We start from the raw sequence: 15,442 nt of genomic DNA, 5'->3' as shown, positions 1-15,442 counted from the left end.
AGGAGGGAAGGAAATAAGAAGGAAGGGAAGGAAGGGAGGGAAAAGGGAGGGAGATAATAAGAGAAAGGAAGGAAGGAACAACAAAGGAAGGGAGGGAAGAGGGAAGGGAGGGAGAGGAAGGAGAAAAGGAGGGTTATCAGGCATGGTGAATGGTCTGGGAGATGAGAGGCAGGAGACAAGTGGCTTTGCAGACCAGGTGTTCGTAATGGGCTGGGGGTGGTGGGAAGGGGCTGTCAAGCTTTCTGAGGGAACTGCTTCACCCTTCCCCAAGGGTGAGCCCACTTTGGCCCGGGGCAGCTGCTAGAAGGGTCTCCTGAAAGCTAGGCACACTGAGGTCTGATGCCCAGCAGCCTCACCTTCATTGTAGACAAGGAACCCCTGGAGCTCAACCTCCACAGAGGGGCTCAGCGGGAAACAGAACCAGCTTCCCCAGGGCCTGGACAGATTCATGAATGAAAGAGCCGCCAGAACCTGTCCAGGACTAACGTAAACCTGGAGGATTGACGTCAAGAAGGACAGCTAAGCCCCCTCACGGCGTGTCCCCCAGGGCAGCTGCTGGCAGCCACATCCTGGCTTGGATGTCAGTCGGGACAGCCAAGGGTGCCGAGGTCAACAGCTTCATCTGACTGATGAGGAAACTGAGGTTCACAGATGATCAGGGACCAGCCCAAGGCCCTTCAGGTAGGAAAAGGCAAAGCTAGGCTTTGACTCAGACTCCCCCGGAATCTCAGAACTGAAGGCTCTCAGCAGGCATCGGTCCAAGTTATGATGGAGATGAGAATCTCCCAAGATTTTGGACAAGGGACCTCAGATGACGGGGAGCTCCCTTGCACTGGAGGTGGGAGTGGCTTTCACTGCTGGGGGTTTCTCTTCAACGTCTGGCCTAAGCTGGCCTAAGCTGGCCTCTTGCAGACTCTCTTCCCTGTTGCTGGATCTGCCCTCTGCATTACTCCATCTGCCCCTGGACTCTTCTCTCCTCCAGGTCACACATACCTGGTGCCTTCCACAGGGTCCTCATTCAACATGGCTCAAGGCTTTCACCACCTAAGCACTAACAATGTCAAGCGGACGTGGCCTCCAGGTGGGGTTTCCACTTCTCTGGTTGTATCCCTTCCCACGAGATTTTGTCTTTTCATCACCCTATGTCACGGTACCCCCACTGGGGCAGACCTCAAGTCCAGGACCCAAGAACTGAATCCAAACAGTCTAGGGGAGGACCCCAGCCTCTGATTCATGAGAACACCCAAGGTCAGAGCTGAAGACAGCTTGGAAACCAACAGCCTACGTCATGCTATAGACCAGGAAATGGCAGGCAGCCTGCAGAGGTCACAGTGCCTGGCTCCGAACCACAACCCACCCCTAAGAACGTCAGCTCCATGAGGGCAGAGGCCTTGGTTTACCCCCTCTGTCTCTCCAGGGCTTGGCATAGAGCCCAGTCAGGAATAGAAATGCCTGCCAACTTCTTTAGTCATGAGAATGACAACCAGTTTTCCTTCCTTTCCCCTGGCCCTCCTTTCCTTCCCTAAATCTCTTTCTCTTTCCTTCCCTCCTTTTCTCCTTCCTTCCTTCCCCCATTCCTCTTCTTTGTTTTCTTCTCTCCTTCCCACCCTCCCTTCTTCCTTCCTTCACCCCTCCTGCCCCAGTTCTGCCTTTGAGTCCTGTGTATGCCCTCTGTAATTGAGGGAGGTGGATTCAACAACTTCCAAGGTTTCTTAGAGCCTTGAACACAGAATCATAGATTTTAGAGGACAACTGTTGGCTGTCTATCTGCTCTAATCTCTTCACTGATGGCCACAGTGGGTTGGTAGCAGAGCAGGGACCTGACACCAGGTGCCCTAACCAGCAACCCAACTGGCTCAGGTACTCAATGCTGTGTAACCAAATGACTTCATCTCTGAATGCCTGTTTCCCCATCTGGAAAATGGGAATGGGAATATGTGGACTAATCATCTTCCAGGGTTGTTGTCATCATGAGGAGTTCAGGAATTAGAATAACCTCCCTTGGGTAGACCTAGGGCTAAGCTCCCCTCTGCGGTCTCACCTCACCTTGGCTCCCGAATGCAGCAGAGCAGGGGCGGCTAGGTGGCACAGTGGACAGAGCACCAGCCCTAGAGTCAGGAGAACCTGAGTTCAAATGTGAACTCAGACACGTAATAGTTACCTAGCTGTGTGGCCTTGGGCAAGCCACTTAACCCCATTGCCTTAAATAAAAAAAAAAAAAAAAAGAATTCTTAATACAGCAGAGTCTCGAAGGACAAGACACATCTTTAGAGATGGACAGGGCTTAAGGGCTGTTGGGGGGAGCCAGGAAGAGACCTCAGTGTCCCTAGTTCCAGCCCTCCCTTCACACATGAAGAACTTGAGGCCATGAGAGTCGGAGTCGCACCCAGGAACCCCAGGCGGAGAGTGAGCAGCAGAGTGAGTCTTACCCAAGTCCTACCATCACAGACCTGGACAGATTTTAATGAGCATCAAGTCCAACCTCTCCTCGATCAGATGAAGAGATGGGTCCAATGTCAGGTGGGTAGGAAGCGGCAGAGGTCAGAGAAGACTCAAGGTCCCTGACCCCAATCTAACATTCTCTCCACTTTAAGGACAGCATGGTATGAAAGCTACCCATTCAAACAGATGGAGAAATAGAGGGCATGGCCAGATACCCGGAGGGAGCAAAGTCCATGGCAGGATGGAAATTCAGGGCTCTGGGCTTCCCACCCTCCATGCCACCCTACCTCATCCACCAAGCCTGCTTCAGAACCCCCAGCCCCCCCACATCTCCAGCACTGAGCATATCTGGTATGTTTCTGAACTGATCCAACAATGTGTCAGCAGATTGGTGGGAGCACCGGCCTGCCCCTGGGAGGGGGTCGCTCCTTTGACCTCCACCTCGGATTGGTACAAGTTTCACTGCCAGCCTATGAGTGCATGGTGTTTGTGGTCAGGGTGGTGGTATCTAGTGGAGGCATCTCTATGGACAGTGCCCCCAATTGTCCCAGCACAAGTTATGAGAAAGGATGGCAATGACCCCACTTGCTGGCAGGACAGCGGGTCCACACAGACAGGCTGTGGAAAGGCTGGACCCACAGATCCTTGGAAGGAAAACCAACAGGCCAGTAATTCTGAGATGGGGAAGTTGACCCGGGGGGGCTGCAGCTGGTAGCAGGGGGGTGGTTGCCCCCAACCTCTCCCCAAGACCAAGCACACCCAAGTTCGAAGAGACTGTCCAGCTGGGGAAAACTCCTGTAACTCCTTATCCACAGAGTCGAGGGAGGTGGGCGAGATTAGACAGTGGGTGTCTGGCACCCATCGGTCTCTTTGGAGCATCACCTGCTTGTCCTGGCCCCACTGGGGGAACAATCTGTTCTTTATCTTTGAGTCAGCTCCCAGACAGTCAAACCCTTTCCCAGGACTACATCTTAAATACTGAACTGGCAAAAGGTGAGCAGCAAACTGCAGAAAACACACACCACATACATGAGGGATGGGGCTTCTGGTTAGAAGAGTGGGGACCAGGGAGAGTAGGCTCACTCGAGGGGAGCTGGGGGCCCTGGTGAGCCATGCAGACCCTCTCCCTCTCAATTGTCCATTCAGTCTGGCTACAGAGGCAGAAGGAGATGGCAGGGATGGCTTCAGTGGAGTTGTAGGGACCACGACGGCAGGCTCCCTAGGGCCTGGCTGCCCATCTGGGTCTCTTCTGCTCCTTCTTCCCTCTATGTAGTGGGTATGGCCCAGGATCTACTTTGTCTGGCCTTCTGGGGGCAGCAGGCAGCAAGCCTGATGTCATCTGGAGGGAATTCAGCCAGAAAAGCACCAGTCTCCTAATGAGCAATGAGGATGTAGGTTGGGCCATAAAGGTCAAGAGATTTCCCCAGGACGATGGGGGGAGGGGAAAGGCCACTGGCCCCATGACCTCTCTGCATGGAAGCGGCACTCCCATGTGATAATAAAACCTACCCTTGCCAATTTTACAGTCTCTGTGGGTAAACGAAGTAACACCCACCAACCATGAACCTGAGTTGGTGACGCCAAGGGCCAGAGAACTCGTCGACCTCTGCCTGGAATGAGGTCACTGAGTCAGCAGCTCTTCTCTGGGCTCAGCTCTGGCTTTGTCCTTCTTTGCTCAGCCATTTCAGTCACCTCAGACCCCATCTGGGGTTTTCTTGGCAGAGACACTGCAGAAGTTTCTCATTTCCTTCTCCAGTTCATTTGACAAAGCAAAGTAAGTGACTTGCCCAGGGTCACACAACTAGCCAAGTGTCAAAGCCAAGGTTCTATCTGTTGTGCCACTGAGCTGCTCTAATCCTGCTAAGGAAGTCCTCTGAGCCCCACAGCTGACCTGAACCTAAGGCCCAATACGGGGATTACTTTAGTTCTGCCCTTTCCCCTTGTCTCCTTGGTCAATCATTTATCAAAAACTTCCCATGGACCAGGCGTGTAGATACTGAATAAAGCCAATCCCTAAGACTGTTTGGTAACATGGGGAAAGAAGGGAGAGTGGTAGAAAAATGGAGAACTCACAAATTTGCAAATGGAAGAAGGCTGACAAACTACCATTGCATGTAATTGGAAAAATCAAATAAAATTTCAATTTTAAAAAAAGACAATTCTTAATATTCTCAAGTGCTTCCTCCTGGCTGCCATCCTCTTTTGACCTTGTCCCAAAGGATTCCATTCCCACCCCAAAAAACACTATTCTCATTGATCCTGTATGTTATTTTAACTTTGCTTATTTGTATACATCCGCCCCACCCTCCCCAACCCCTAGAGGAGTGTAAGTTCACAGAGGGCAAGGATTCTTTCCTTCTTTCTCTTTCCTCCCCCCCCCCACTTTCTTTCTCTTTCCTTCTTTTTCTTCTTCCTTTTCCTCCTTCCTGTCTCCTTTTCTTTCTTCCTTCCTTTCTTTCCTTCCTTTTTCCTTCATTCCTTCCTCCCTTCCTTCCCCTTTCTTTCTCCTTCCTTCCTTCCTTCCTTCCTTCCTTCCTTCCTTCCTTCCTTCCTTCCTTCCTTCCTTCCTTCCTTCCTCACTTCCTTTCCCCAGTATCGAGCACATAAGAAAAGTTCAATAATTCCCTGGTGAACTGAACTGAGGAAAGGGGGCCAAAGAACACCAGCATATTTGAAAAGAAGGCATGGCCATGCTCTCCCTTGCCCTTTCCTAGAATCGGGTACTCCCCGGGAAGGTGTATAATTCAAGGCTTACCTTCCTTCTCCACTGCAACCGGGCTTCGGCTCTGGCCCCGAGGGCTGCTGCTCGGCTGGGGCGGTTCCCCATCTGGCTGGAGAAGATGCTGGGACTGAGGGGCCGGCTTTCCTGGGGTCGGCTCCTCCCGGGGAGGGTCGTGGACTTTGGTGACCTGCTGGGAGAGTGGAGACACAGTGAGTTTCTGGCTCTGGCAGGAGGCACCCTCTCAGGGAAAACAGGGCTAGAGGCAGAGGGAGAGTACCCCCATTTTATAGATGGGATACTTCATATTTTTATGCCCATTTTCCCAACAGGGACAATTCTGTTAGTTTCCACCTCTATGGGTCCACTAAAGCACTCTTACTGAGTGCCATCTTAGAAAACTAGAAGGGAAAATATTAATAGACAACTAAAAGGACTTGACTAAAATTGGCGGTACTGCATTTTGCCCAAGAGTGAGCTGCCGGTCCCTGGAGACATTCAAGCTGCCGGTCCCTGGAGATATTCAAGCAGAGGCAGGACGGGGACTCATCAGGAGTGCTGGAGGGTTCTGAGAGAGGACGGACAGGAGAGGAGCTTCCTACAGGCAGGGGCTACCGCACTTTTGTAACCCCCCACCCTGGGTCTAGCGGCACAGTGCCGTCTCTTCCTAACTGCCTGTGAAGTAACTGACTCCTGCCTGAGTCCAAGAGAGCTGGCTGGCCTCTGCGCAGGTGGTCAGATCTGAATACCTCTGGAGTTATCACCTGGTCCACCCCAAGCCAGGGTCAGAGAACTGACCCATCGATCATCATGAAGCTCCCTGGGAAAACCAAGAAAGGCAACCAGCCCCTTCCCCTTTCTAATGGATTTGATGCAGTGTTTGATTGACAGCAGGGTGTTGGGCCCTCTTGAAGCTCCCTTAGCCTGAGATCCCCTCTCGGCTGCGCAGAGCGGGCTCCACCTCTACCAGCCGTCAGTGACCCGGGCAATGCCAGTCCCAGGAGAGAGGCTGCCACGTGATCAGCATCATCTTCCATTTCATTCGTGTTTCTGGTATGTTCATCCCCCCCCCCCAGAATGCCAACCCTGATCCTTCAGAGAAGGGTTGCCTCTGGGGGCAAGAGTGGCCAGTAGAAGGAGGTGCTATCTGGGGAGGAGGAAAGGATCTGGCTGGGGGGTCCTTGAGGCTCAGTGAGGGAGGGACACCAGGTCTGGAATGACATGTGCTGTCTCCCCCCTCATCCCCCATTCCGCCACCCGGCCCAGTTCATTAGCCACCCCCCAAGATCTGTTCTTTGGCCTCATTTCCATGGGGATTTCTCCAGGAAACACAGGGATGAGGGACTGAGGCCAAGTCTCACTGTAGGCCTTGATTTCTCCACCTACCCCCAAGCTGTGCGGGCCATGCTCAGAGGGAGCATTTCAGCTTTATTTATTTTCTTACACAACAGGAAACTAAGTCCAGGAGAGGGTCGGGAGGCTCTGTCCTGGCTCTGCGGGAGAGCAGACGGGGCCTCACAGAAGCTCCAGGCTTCCCGAAGGCCCAGAGTTTGAGGAAACCAAGAGGCAGCAGAGGAGGTGAACTACTTACAATGGGGGGGATGGAGGCAGCTCTCTGTTTCAGCTGTTTGAGGTCCAGGGGCTTCTGAGGCGAAGGGTTGGTCCTGGCATCGGAGGTGGTGTTTAAGAGGCTGGGCCGAGGGGACAGGAGCCTGTGGGAGAGAGAGTTATCAGAGTCAACCCCAGCTCTGAAGCCCCCCAGTGGTGGCAGAGAATTCAGGGGAATGCCCTCAGAGCTATGACATACAGTTTTAGGGTGATGGACCCCAAAATCTGCTGCCCCAGAGAACCCAGCAGGTCCAGGCTAGGCCCAACGCCAATTCTGAGAGCTTCCTGATAGGTTGGGTGCAATCTCGACCTTATCTCAGGTACCTAAAACACGCATACCTCACCTAGAAAAAGCCTTCATAAGCCTTCCACAGGGCGACTTCCTTTAGTGGGGACACTACAGGCAAAGAGACAGGATGACAGAGCCAGGATCACAGATTTTAGGCTGTCTGAGACGTCTAGACCTGACTCTGGCTTCGGATGGGTCAGTTAATCTGAGACCCTCAGTTTTCTCATCTGTAAAATGGGGGTCAGAGAATCAGAGATTTGGAGCAAAAAGAGGAACTGAAGGGTCCACTAAGTGCCAACCCCTTCAGAATAATGATACCTGTATGTCCTGCTCCTCTTACAAGGTTGTTATGAGGATCATGGATATTAAACCTTAGAATTCTACAGACCTGCAGCTATTCCCTCCCTCCAGTATCAATACATTCTTCCTTGTGACATTTAAGGTCCTCCACCTACTCCCACCCTGCCCCTCCAGGGCCATCACACATGCCATGCACCCCCACACTCAATAGTCAAACTGCCCCTTCTGCTCTCCCACCTGACTTTCCATTTCCCCTCCCCAGGCTTCCTTTGAATTAGTTATGCCTCACACCTAGAACTGACCCGTCCTCACCTCCACCTCTCCCTTAAAGATACAGATCTGGCAGCATCTTCTGCATAAAACCTTTCCTGCTCCGTCCTCCTTTCATTGTAATCCTTTTCTTTCTTCCCACTTTCTATCCATCCATCCATCCATCCCATTCATCCACACAACCCATATGTTTATGCTCTTTGTATTTCTTCAGGCACAAGTCTCCCCCATTAGCATGTCAGGATATTCAGTTTTTCAGATTTGTGTCTCCTCAGTGTCTTGGCCACAGTGGTCACTTAACAGACACTGACTAATCATCATCCTATCAAGGAAGAAATGAAGACCAAGAGAGGGAGGATAATTTCCTCAAGATGATGTCACACGCCCTACCAGTTGAGGGTCTAGCTGAAGCCCCCAAGAGAACAAGGATAAATAAGACAGGATTCAGAGAGATGGGGTGGCCTGCTCCCTGAACTGCTGCCTCGATCTCTGGGCTCCTCCATGTGGATGGTGGGGAGGGGGTGGCATGCTGTGCCTTTTGGGAGGACCAATTAGAACCAAGCTCCTCCACATCAACTGGGCCTGCAGAGCGGCTGGACAATGGGAGGACATGAGAGGGCCTACTGGAGACAAGAAGTCAGACTAAGGGTACAAAGGCATGGGATGTGAATACAGAGTAATCACTCATAATCCACTTCGCCCGTGGGGCTCCCAGTAAAGAGCATCTGAAAGCGAAAAAGCTGAACTTCAGGAGGCTGCCCTGGGCTCGAGGTTGAGGAGAAGCTCAGAGGGTAGAAGGCCCAATCCCATTTTACGAGTGAGTCAGTGGAGGTCAAGCAGCTGGAGCCCTGCTCCCCCACCCCCAGGCCCAGCCTGTAAGTGTCTGGGGCAAGGCCTGAAACCCTCTCCACTCTATCAGACCCTCCACAGTTGATAGATGTTGAATCCCACTGGCTGGATTGCTCTTAGGTGCCAGTGATGATATGATACATGTGTACGCAGCACTTCTGCTCCCCTGCAACATCCCTTCTACAGATGAGCAAACTGAGGTTCTCAGAAGCCAAGAGACTTAGGTCAGGGAGCCCCTCAGAGGGGCGAGGTGAGGGTCATGCTTGGGGCCCCGGGCACTGGAAGGCACCAGTGGCCCCCAGCCTCACCCCTGCCAGGCAGGGACACTAACCTCTGCTTGGGTCTTCTTCATGGGGCCGTCTTAGAGCAAACAAATGGCCCACAGAACCGTCATCAGGACCACGATTACAGCCACCACATCCTCAGAATGCTTAAGTTCTAGGCTCTGTGCAATGCAGAAGGTGGCAAAGAAAGGCAACCACGTGGGCCCTGGCCTCAAGGAGGTCAACCTGTGGCTAGATGCCCCAGCCGGCCCCAGAGGGAGGCCACCTCGAAGGGTCCAGTCTGAGGCAGGGGTGGGGGGGCTTGAATGTGCCCTAAAAGAGCTGAGGGTGAATGGGGAGGGGATGTGAATGTGGTGGAGGGGGCTGGGCTGGGAGGGACTCCAGAGACCACCCGAGTAGTCTGTAGTAGGTCCTGGAGGAACAGGAGCCACTGGAGCTTAGAGCCAAAAGACTGGCCCAAGAAGATCCTGGTGGGCACACTGTCCCTGAAGAGTTCACCCTCAACGATGCCCCCCTGGGGCAGGCTCCAGTCAGGTGTAGCATCAGACCAGCAAATATCTGAGGAATGTCTGCACAGCCCTGGCTCTGGCCCAGAAGCGGGGGGAGGGGGCCCTCCAGCACCCGGGTCCCTATCACAGTGCCCAACTCAAGCATGAACTCAACAGCCTTGGGCACTGACCCGGGACACTCCATCATCCTTGGGTCCCCATGGCCCCTCCAACCAGCCCGTGAAAACTCTGGAGTGGGTGCCCAGAGAGAATTGGGGAGGGGGCAGTGAGGGCTGACAGCATGAAAGCACGCTTCACTGCAAGGTTTATCACCAAACATGCTTACAGTACACAGACTCCCAAACCCTTAAAGGGCAGGGCAGGAAAGGATCTGAAAAGGGCACCCACATCTTTACTGTGCAGTCAGGTGGCAATGAAGGTCCTCTCTCTCTGAGGTATGGCGGTGGGCAGCTGGGGTACAAAAGGAGGTGGCTGGGAGACTAAGGACAGGGAGTACCTGCCCGCAGTGGTTGCCTGGCTAACAGCAGAAGATTACTCATCCATCCTGGGCTGCTGTCTGCCCAACAGACAAGTCCTGGGACAACCTGGGGGGATGGGGGTTGGTCCTAGCTCCTACTTTTGACTTTGTAACCCAAAGCTTGACCCAAGCCTAGGTCACAGTAGAAGTGAACCAAGTGGGAACAGGTCAACAGATGGTGGAGCACAAATGTTGTGGAAGATGTTGGTGTCTCCATGAAAGATAGAGGGAAGCAGAGGATGACTGTTATCAACGGACGCAGAGCAGAAGCTGCAGAACCAGGAAAGTCAAAGGGCTGAGAAAGACAATGTGTCCAGGAGTTGTGAAGGACGAGCCGGCTGCTCCCTCTTCTTTACAGCCTTGGGGGGGAGAGCTGGGTCTGGGACTAGGTGAAGGTGCCCTCTCCTATGCTCTGTTATTCTTTGTATTGGGGATGCCCTTCCATGAGGTGGTGACTAAGAAAAGGAATGTCCATGACTGGGTTTGTTTGTTTGGTTGGTTAAAGTGAGATCTGGCTGAATTGAGTGACCAGAAGCAGAGATGGAGGTTGGGCTGGACAAAGGAGAAAATAAGTTAAAGAATCCTCAGGGTGGACACAAGCTTAGTCAGAGAGGTGCCCGAACCCCATCCCTGCTGAGGATGATGAAGAGGCAGAGAGGCACAGCCGGGATCTGAGCCCAGGCACGCAGGCAGGAGGCTGCTGGGGGCCCAGAGCTGCAGAGCCTCCTGAGGAAGTCTACCAAGGGCCCCCGTGACCTCAGGAAGGAAGCCTCCGAGGCAGGGAGGGGATGGGAGGGAAGAAGCTGAGCTCCCCTGGAAGGTCTCAGAGATCCCTTCAGGCCGATTCTTCCCATGGCCTTAACCTGAACCTCCTTCCTGGGGACCCCCTGCCCGGTTTCGGGGTGGAGGATCGTTTTTTCTTCTCTTTTGGGAGGTGGCTATTTCCAACTCTGACAGGCTCAAGCTGGGATCATCTCCATGCCTGGCCCTGCCAACCAGGGAAGGACGGGAAGGCAGCCAATGCAGCTGTCCTGAGGCACAAGTTGCCCCCCCTACCCTCCTTCCCACTCCCCTGGGGGAGCAGAGAAGCCACCTGGGTCTGCCAATGCACAGAGAGAAGCCCCTCCAGGCCAGGGACCAGGCTGTGATTCTGAGAGGGAGCAAGCAGAAAAGGGTTTGATGACTCTTTGAGGGTCTCTGAGGCCCCTCCAGCAGGGCCTGGTCAGGCTGGGATGGCCCAAGGGCAGCAGGGAGCCCCGGCTCCACTCCCCACACTGCATCTAAGGCCATGGGCGATCAGTACAACCAGGCTTCTTAGATTTTGCTGCTGAACCCCCTGCAAATTTACACTGATGACCCCCTGCATCTTTGTCTGGCAATTCCTCGCTCCCACCTTCCTCCACCTTTTAGCTTCCTTCAAAATAGCCCCTCACAAGACCTCTCTTGACCAACCCAATGGAGGGCATGGCGGCTGTCTTCAACTCTTATTGTGTAGCCAGAAGGTCAGCCTGGATTCCCCTGCCCCAGCAAAGTGGGCACAAGGAGCAAGGAGAGGATGTGGCCAAGAGGTGGGTTATGTCCTAGAGGACCAAAACTGAGAGTGGCCTCAGTTGGGAGGGTCAGGAGGTAGAGAGCCTCCCTATCGCCAGAGGTCTTAAATGGAGGGGGAAAGATGACCACTGGCTGGGGCAGTGTCTGTTTAAGCACAGATTAGGGAGAATGACCTGGGGAGCACATTGCCCAACAGATCTCCTGATGACAGGGTGACCGCCAGGGCAGAATGCTGGACACACTGTCCAATGTCCCCGACATCTTGGCTTAGCTGCTTTCTTTGACACAAGGGAAGTGCTGATCTGAGGGGGAAGGGGAAGGGTCCCCCAGATGGGAATGGCTATAAAGATGAATCATCCACATTCCCTGGCTAGAGTCCCCTCTAGGTCTCAGTGGAGTAGAGCCAGATGGTCCACCGCTGGCCAGTCCTCCAGGATGCCCTGTCCCCTCTCTCCTGTGTACCATCTTGGCTCTCAGGGATGAAGGAGCCCCTAGAGGGATCACCCACAGAAATAGTGGATAGCCAGGCGCCATGGCAGGGTTTTAAGATTAAGCAGCTGCTCAGTTAAGGGACTGAATGGGGAAGAACTCAGGAGGCCTTGGCTTGGGGCCAAAAATGGGGTGCCGCCAGGACAAGTCAGGCCACTGGGTATGGCAGAGTAGAAAGAATGCTGGGTATGAAGTCAGGAAGACCTGAGTTCAAATCCAGTGTCAGACACTTCCTGGTTATGGAATCCCTCAATCTGCCTCAATTTCCTTAACTGTAAAATGGGAATGGGGATGGCCCCTTCCAGGGCCACTCCATCCTGGAAGCTCGCTTGAATGTGGTCACCATGTTCAGTGCGGGCTCCTCCAGGGTCTCCAAGGAACCCTCCACAAACCCACTCTGTGCTCAGAGCCCCCAGCTCAGGGTCATCCTTGCCAGCCAAGCCACAATCTGACCCCTTTTCTGAAAAGGTCCAAAGGGTGTTCTCCCAACCAGGGATGCAGGGGGAGGACTGACATCATTGGAAAGGGAAGGAGACAGCTTGGGGCCCTGCCAAGGAGAAACCACCAGAGGGGTTTTCTCCCAGAGCAGTATTCCTCCTTGGGGCTGGGAGGCATCTTTTATGCCTGAAAAGTCTGTGTGACCCCTCCTCACTGGTGCATGGGGTGGAAGAGGGAGGGCAGATCCTAATCAGTTCTGGAGCTGGCGCTGCCAAGGCCAGGCTGCGGGAGGGGAGGGAATGTGGACACACACAGTCCAGAGGGGGGCTGAGGCTGGCCAGGAGCCAGAGGGTCAGCTCCAGGGTGCCCTAGTGTCCCCAGCCAGTCCACTCCCAGGAGGCCAGCTAAGCCAGAGGGAAAGGTTTCCAGGACAGTTGTGACGCATCTCATCCCCCTCAGCCTGGGGCGCCAAGCCTGAGCCAGGGACAACCATCCAGAAGCTTTGGATGGGGTGGAGAAGGAGCAAGTATGGGGGTGGGAGGGAAGGCTCCCCAGTCCACAAGAGAAAACCCTGATGGCCAGCAGGGAGAGCTGGACGCTGGAAGGGAGGGGCCTCCCAGAGCATCTAACTAGACAGACCAAGAGGCTTGAGAGGCAAGGGAGCAAAGGGAGGCCTGGACTGACCACTCTCAGATGTGGTCCCCCTTCTAGAAGCACTGCCCTCCCCCCACAGATGCTCTTAGCACACTGGACGGAAGGAATGGGAAGCGCCTAGCATCCAATGAAACCATCCAAAAAGAGCAGTCAAGCCAAAAACTCAGGTCTCTCATCTACCAGGCTGGAGTTTCTCCACCGCAACTCCACGGGCCTTGAGAGTATTTGGGGTGAGCTGGACCACTGCTGACTGGAGATCCAGCCTGGTGGGAAATCTAGATCTCCTTGGGGAAGGTCACCAGAGGCCAGAGGAGTCTGGGGAGGAGTAAGGCACCCAACAAGATACCATTTATGGAAGAAATTTCCTAATAAATAAAACAAAGCTCTTGGGGACGTGACAATCGAGTCCAAGTATCTGAGGGTGGACAAGGCCTCGTGTTCTGGACAGAGTGAGAAACAGTGGGTGCAGGCTTGGCCTTGAGGAGATGAAGAAAGTTCCCAATGATGAGTTATCTTCAGAAGGAATGCACTCCCTGGTGAGGCAGGGAGTCCCCAGCCCTGGTGGGGTCTAAGCCACAACAGGCCTATGTATGGGCCACGTGGGCACGGTGTGGAGGGCAACTCTCTTTCAGGGATCATTCATGGGACCTGAGAGCTCGGGTAGCCCAGCTCCCTCCCTATTTACAGTTGATTACAGACTTGTCAAGGTCATATGGGTACTTGAGCATCAGGATCTGGATTCAAATTCTGTGTCCATTCATGAGGCTGCACTGCCTTCCACTCCGAGGGGGCTGCAGACAGTCTTCCCTCCTGTGAATCTTTTCTCTTTACTCCCTGACACTGACTGGGGGAGACCTCAGAGGTCCCTTCCTACTCTCCAAAGGAGTTAAAAAATGAGCCCTCCAGGCTCATAGCTAGGCTGGCCCAGGCAGGACCCAGCAGGCATGATTCAAGCACCCGCACCCACGGGCACTGTGCCCTGCGACAGGCAAGGGGATTAGCTTATCGCCACGGCCCCATGATCTCAGCTCTCTGCTGGAGACAGAAAAATGTGTTTCCATGACGCTTCTCCAGGCAGCGTGAGAGAGGGTGGGGTGAGCATGGAGAGGCCTCCCTCTGACCCCATTACACAGGAATGACGGAGAGGGGCGGCCTCCTCGGCCTCGGGGACCACAAAACGCTCTCCCTCTTTCAATAACTGGGGCTCTGAGCCCCATTCTGCTGGCCTGCCCCACTGGGCCTGGCTGCCAGCATCTGGACAAGGGGCCAGGGAGGCTGAGGAGCTGGGGGGAGTAAGGGGGGAGAGGAGGAAGAGAGGAGAGGGGGGAAGGGGGGAGAAGAGGAGAAGGAGGAGAGGAGGAGGAGGGGAGAGGGAAAGGAGAAGGAAGAAAAGGAGAAGAGAGAAGGAGCAAGAGGAGAGGAGGAGGTGGAAGGGAGGAGTAGGAAGAAGAGGAAGGAAAGAGGAAGAATGGAAGGAAGAGCAGGAGAGGAATTAGGAGGAAGAGAAGGAGGGGGAGAAGGAGGAATTAGAAGAGGAGACGAGAGGGCAGTGCCACCTCCCTGCTCATGGACACCAAGGCCCAAGGGGTGGGGTGGGGGAAAGGGCCCAGCCTGGCCTCCCTGGAAGCCGGTTGCCCCATGGCCATCACCCCCTGGAACAGAAGTGGGAGCCAATGACACAGACTGACCTTGCTTCGGGCTGATCTTGGGCTGGAATGGCCTCTCTAAACCTAACTGTGGTAAAATCAAGTTTGTTTTTGGAGACTGGGACAGGAAAAGGACACAGGACCTGGGGTGTGGGCCCCAGCTATGGGATAACGGGGGGTGGGGGCTTTCTTTTTTCTGGGCCTTGCATAATGTTAATAACAACAGCTAAGCACATAGGTCCGGCGCTTTCAAAGTTTCAGAGTGAGTTACAAATTCCTCACAGAAACTTTTGAAAGTAGGTATTATTCTTGGGGCTGCTAGGTGGCATAGTGGATAAAGCACCGGCCTTGGAGTCAGGAGCACCTGGGTTCAAATCCAGTCTCAGACACTTAATAATGACCTAGCTGTGTGGCCTTGGACAAGCCACTTAACCCCATTTGCCTTGCAAAAAAAAAAAACCCCTAAAAAAAAGGTATTATTCTCCAGACCCACCTTACAGATGAGGAAACTGAGGCAGATGAGGTGACTTGCCCAGGGTCCCACAGCTAGTTAGTACCTGCCAGAGGGGAATTTGAACCCAGGCCTTTCTTGTAGCAGGTGGAGGGTCGGCCTCCAGTCCCTCCCCACTCCGGTCCATCCTCCATTCAGCCTCTAAAGGGATTTTCCTACAACACATATAGGTCTTGTCACCCCCCAGTCACCTTGGGGGGCACCGGCCCCTCTAGGATCAAGCACAGAATGCTTTGGCCAACCTTCAAAGCCTTTCCTCCCATCACATATTCTTCCATCTGGGGACTCTGCCCCCTGGATGGTGCAGGGACCAGACCCTCTCTGGCCATCCCCCAGGTCTGGGACACTCCCCCTCGTCTCCATCTC

General features: G+C 54.0%; 1 protein-coding gene and 1 long non-coding RNA gene across 16 annotated transcripts in view; one reads left to right on the top strand and one right to left on the bottom strand.

Annotated features, from left to right (window-relative positions):
• Positions 1-15,442, bottom strand: part of NCOR2 (nuclear receptor corepressor 2) — a 302,271-nt gene that overhangs the window by 42,670 nt on the left and 244,159 nt on the right. For 13 of the 14 annotated variants that reach the window (XM_074205397.1, XM_074205399.1, XM_074205405.1 and 10 more), the window contains 2 exons: positions 6,753-6,873; positions 5,198-5,354 (listed from right to left, as the gene is read on the bottom strand). In XM_074205397.1, the coding sequence (XP_074061498.1) occupies positions 5,198-5,354; positions 6,753-6,873 (278 nt within the window). The remainder of the gene's footprint in view (positions 1-5,197; positions 5,355-6,752; positions 6,874-15,442) is intronic. The other variant, XM_074205400.1, reaches the window with a different exon arrangement.
• Positions 60-4,601, top strand: LOC141501455 (uncharacterized). Of its 2 annotated transcripts, XR_012472242.1 has the most exons (3): positions 60-681; positions 983-3,435; positions 3,969-4,601. It is a non-coding gene; the product is annotated as an uncharacterized LOC141501455 (long non-coding RNA). The 2 variants fall into 2 exon arrangements; XR_012472241.1 differs by having other exon boundaries at positions 60-3,435.

This window comes from Macrotis lagotis, chromosome X (genome assembly GCF_037893015.1).
Source record: "Macrotis lagotis isolate mMagLag1 chromosome X, bilby.v1.9.chrom.fasta, whole genome shotgun sequence".
Taxonomy (NCBI): Eukaryota; Metazoa; Chordata; class Mammalia; order Peramelemorphia; family Peramelidae; genus Macrotis; species Macrotis lagotis.
This window is presented reverse-complemented; position numbering and strand designations above follow the sequence as displayed.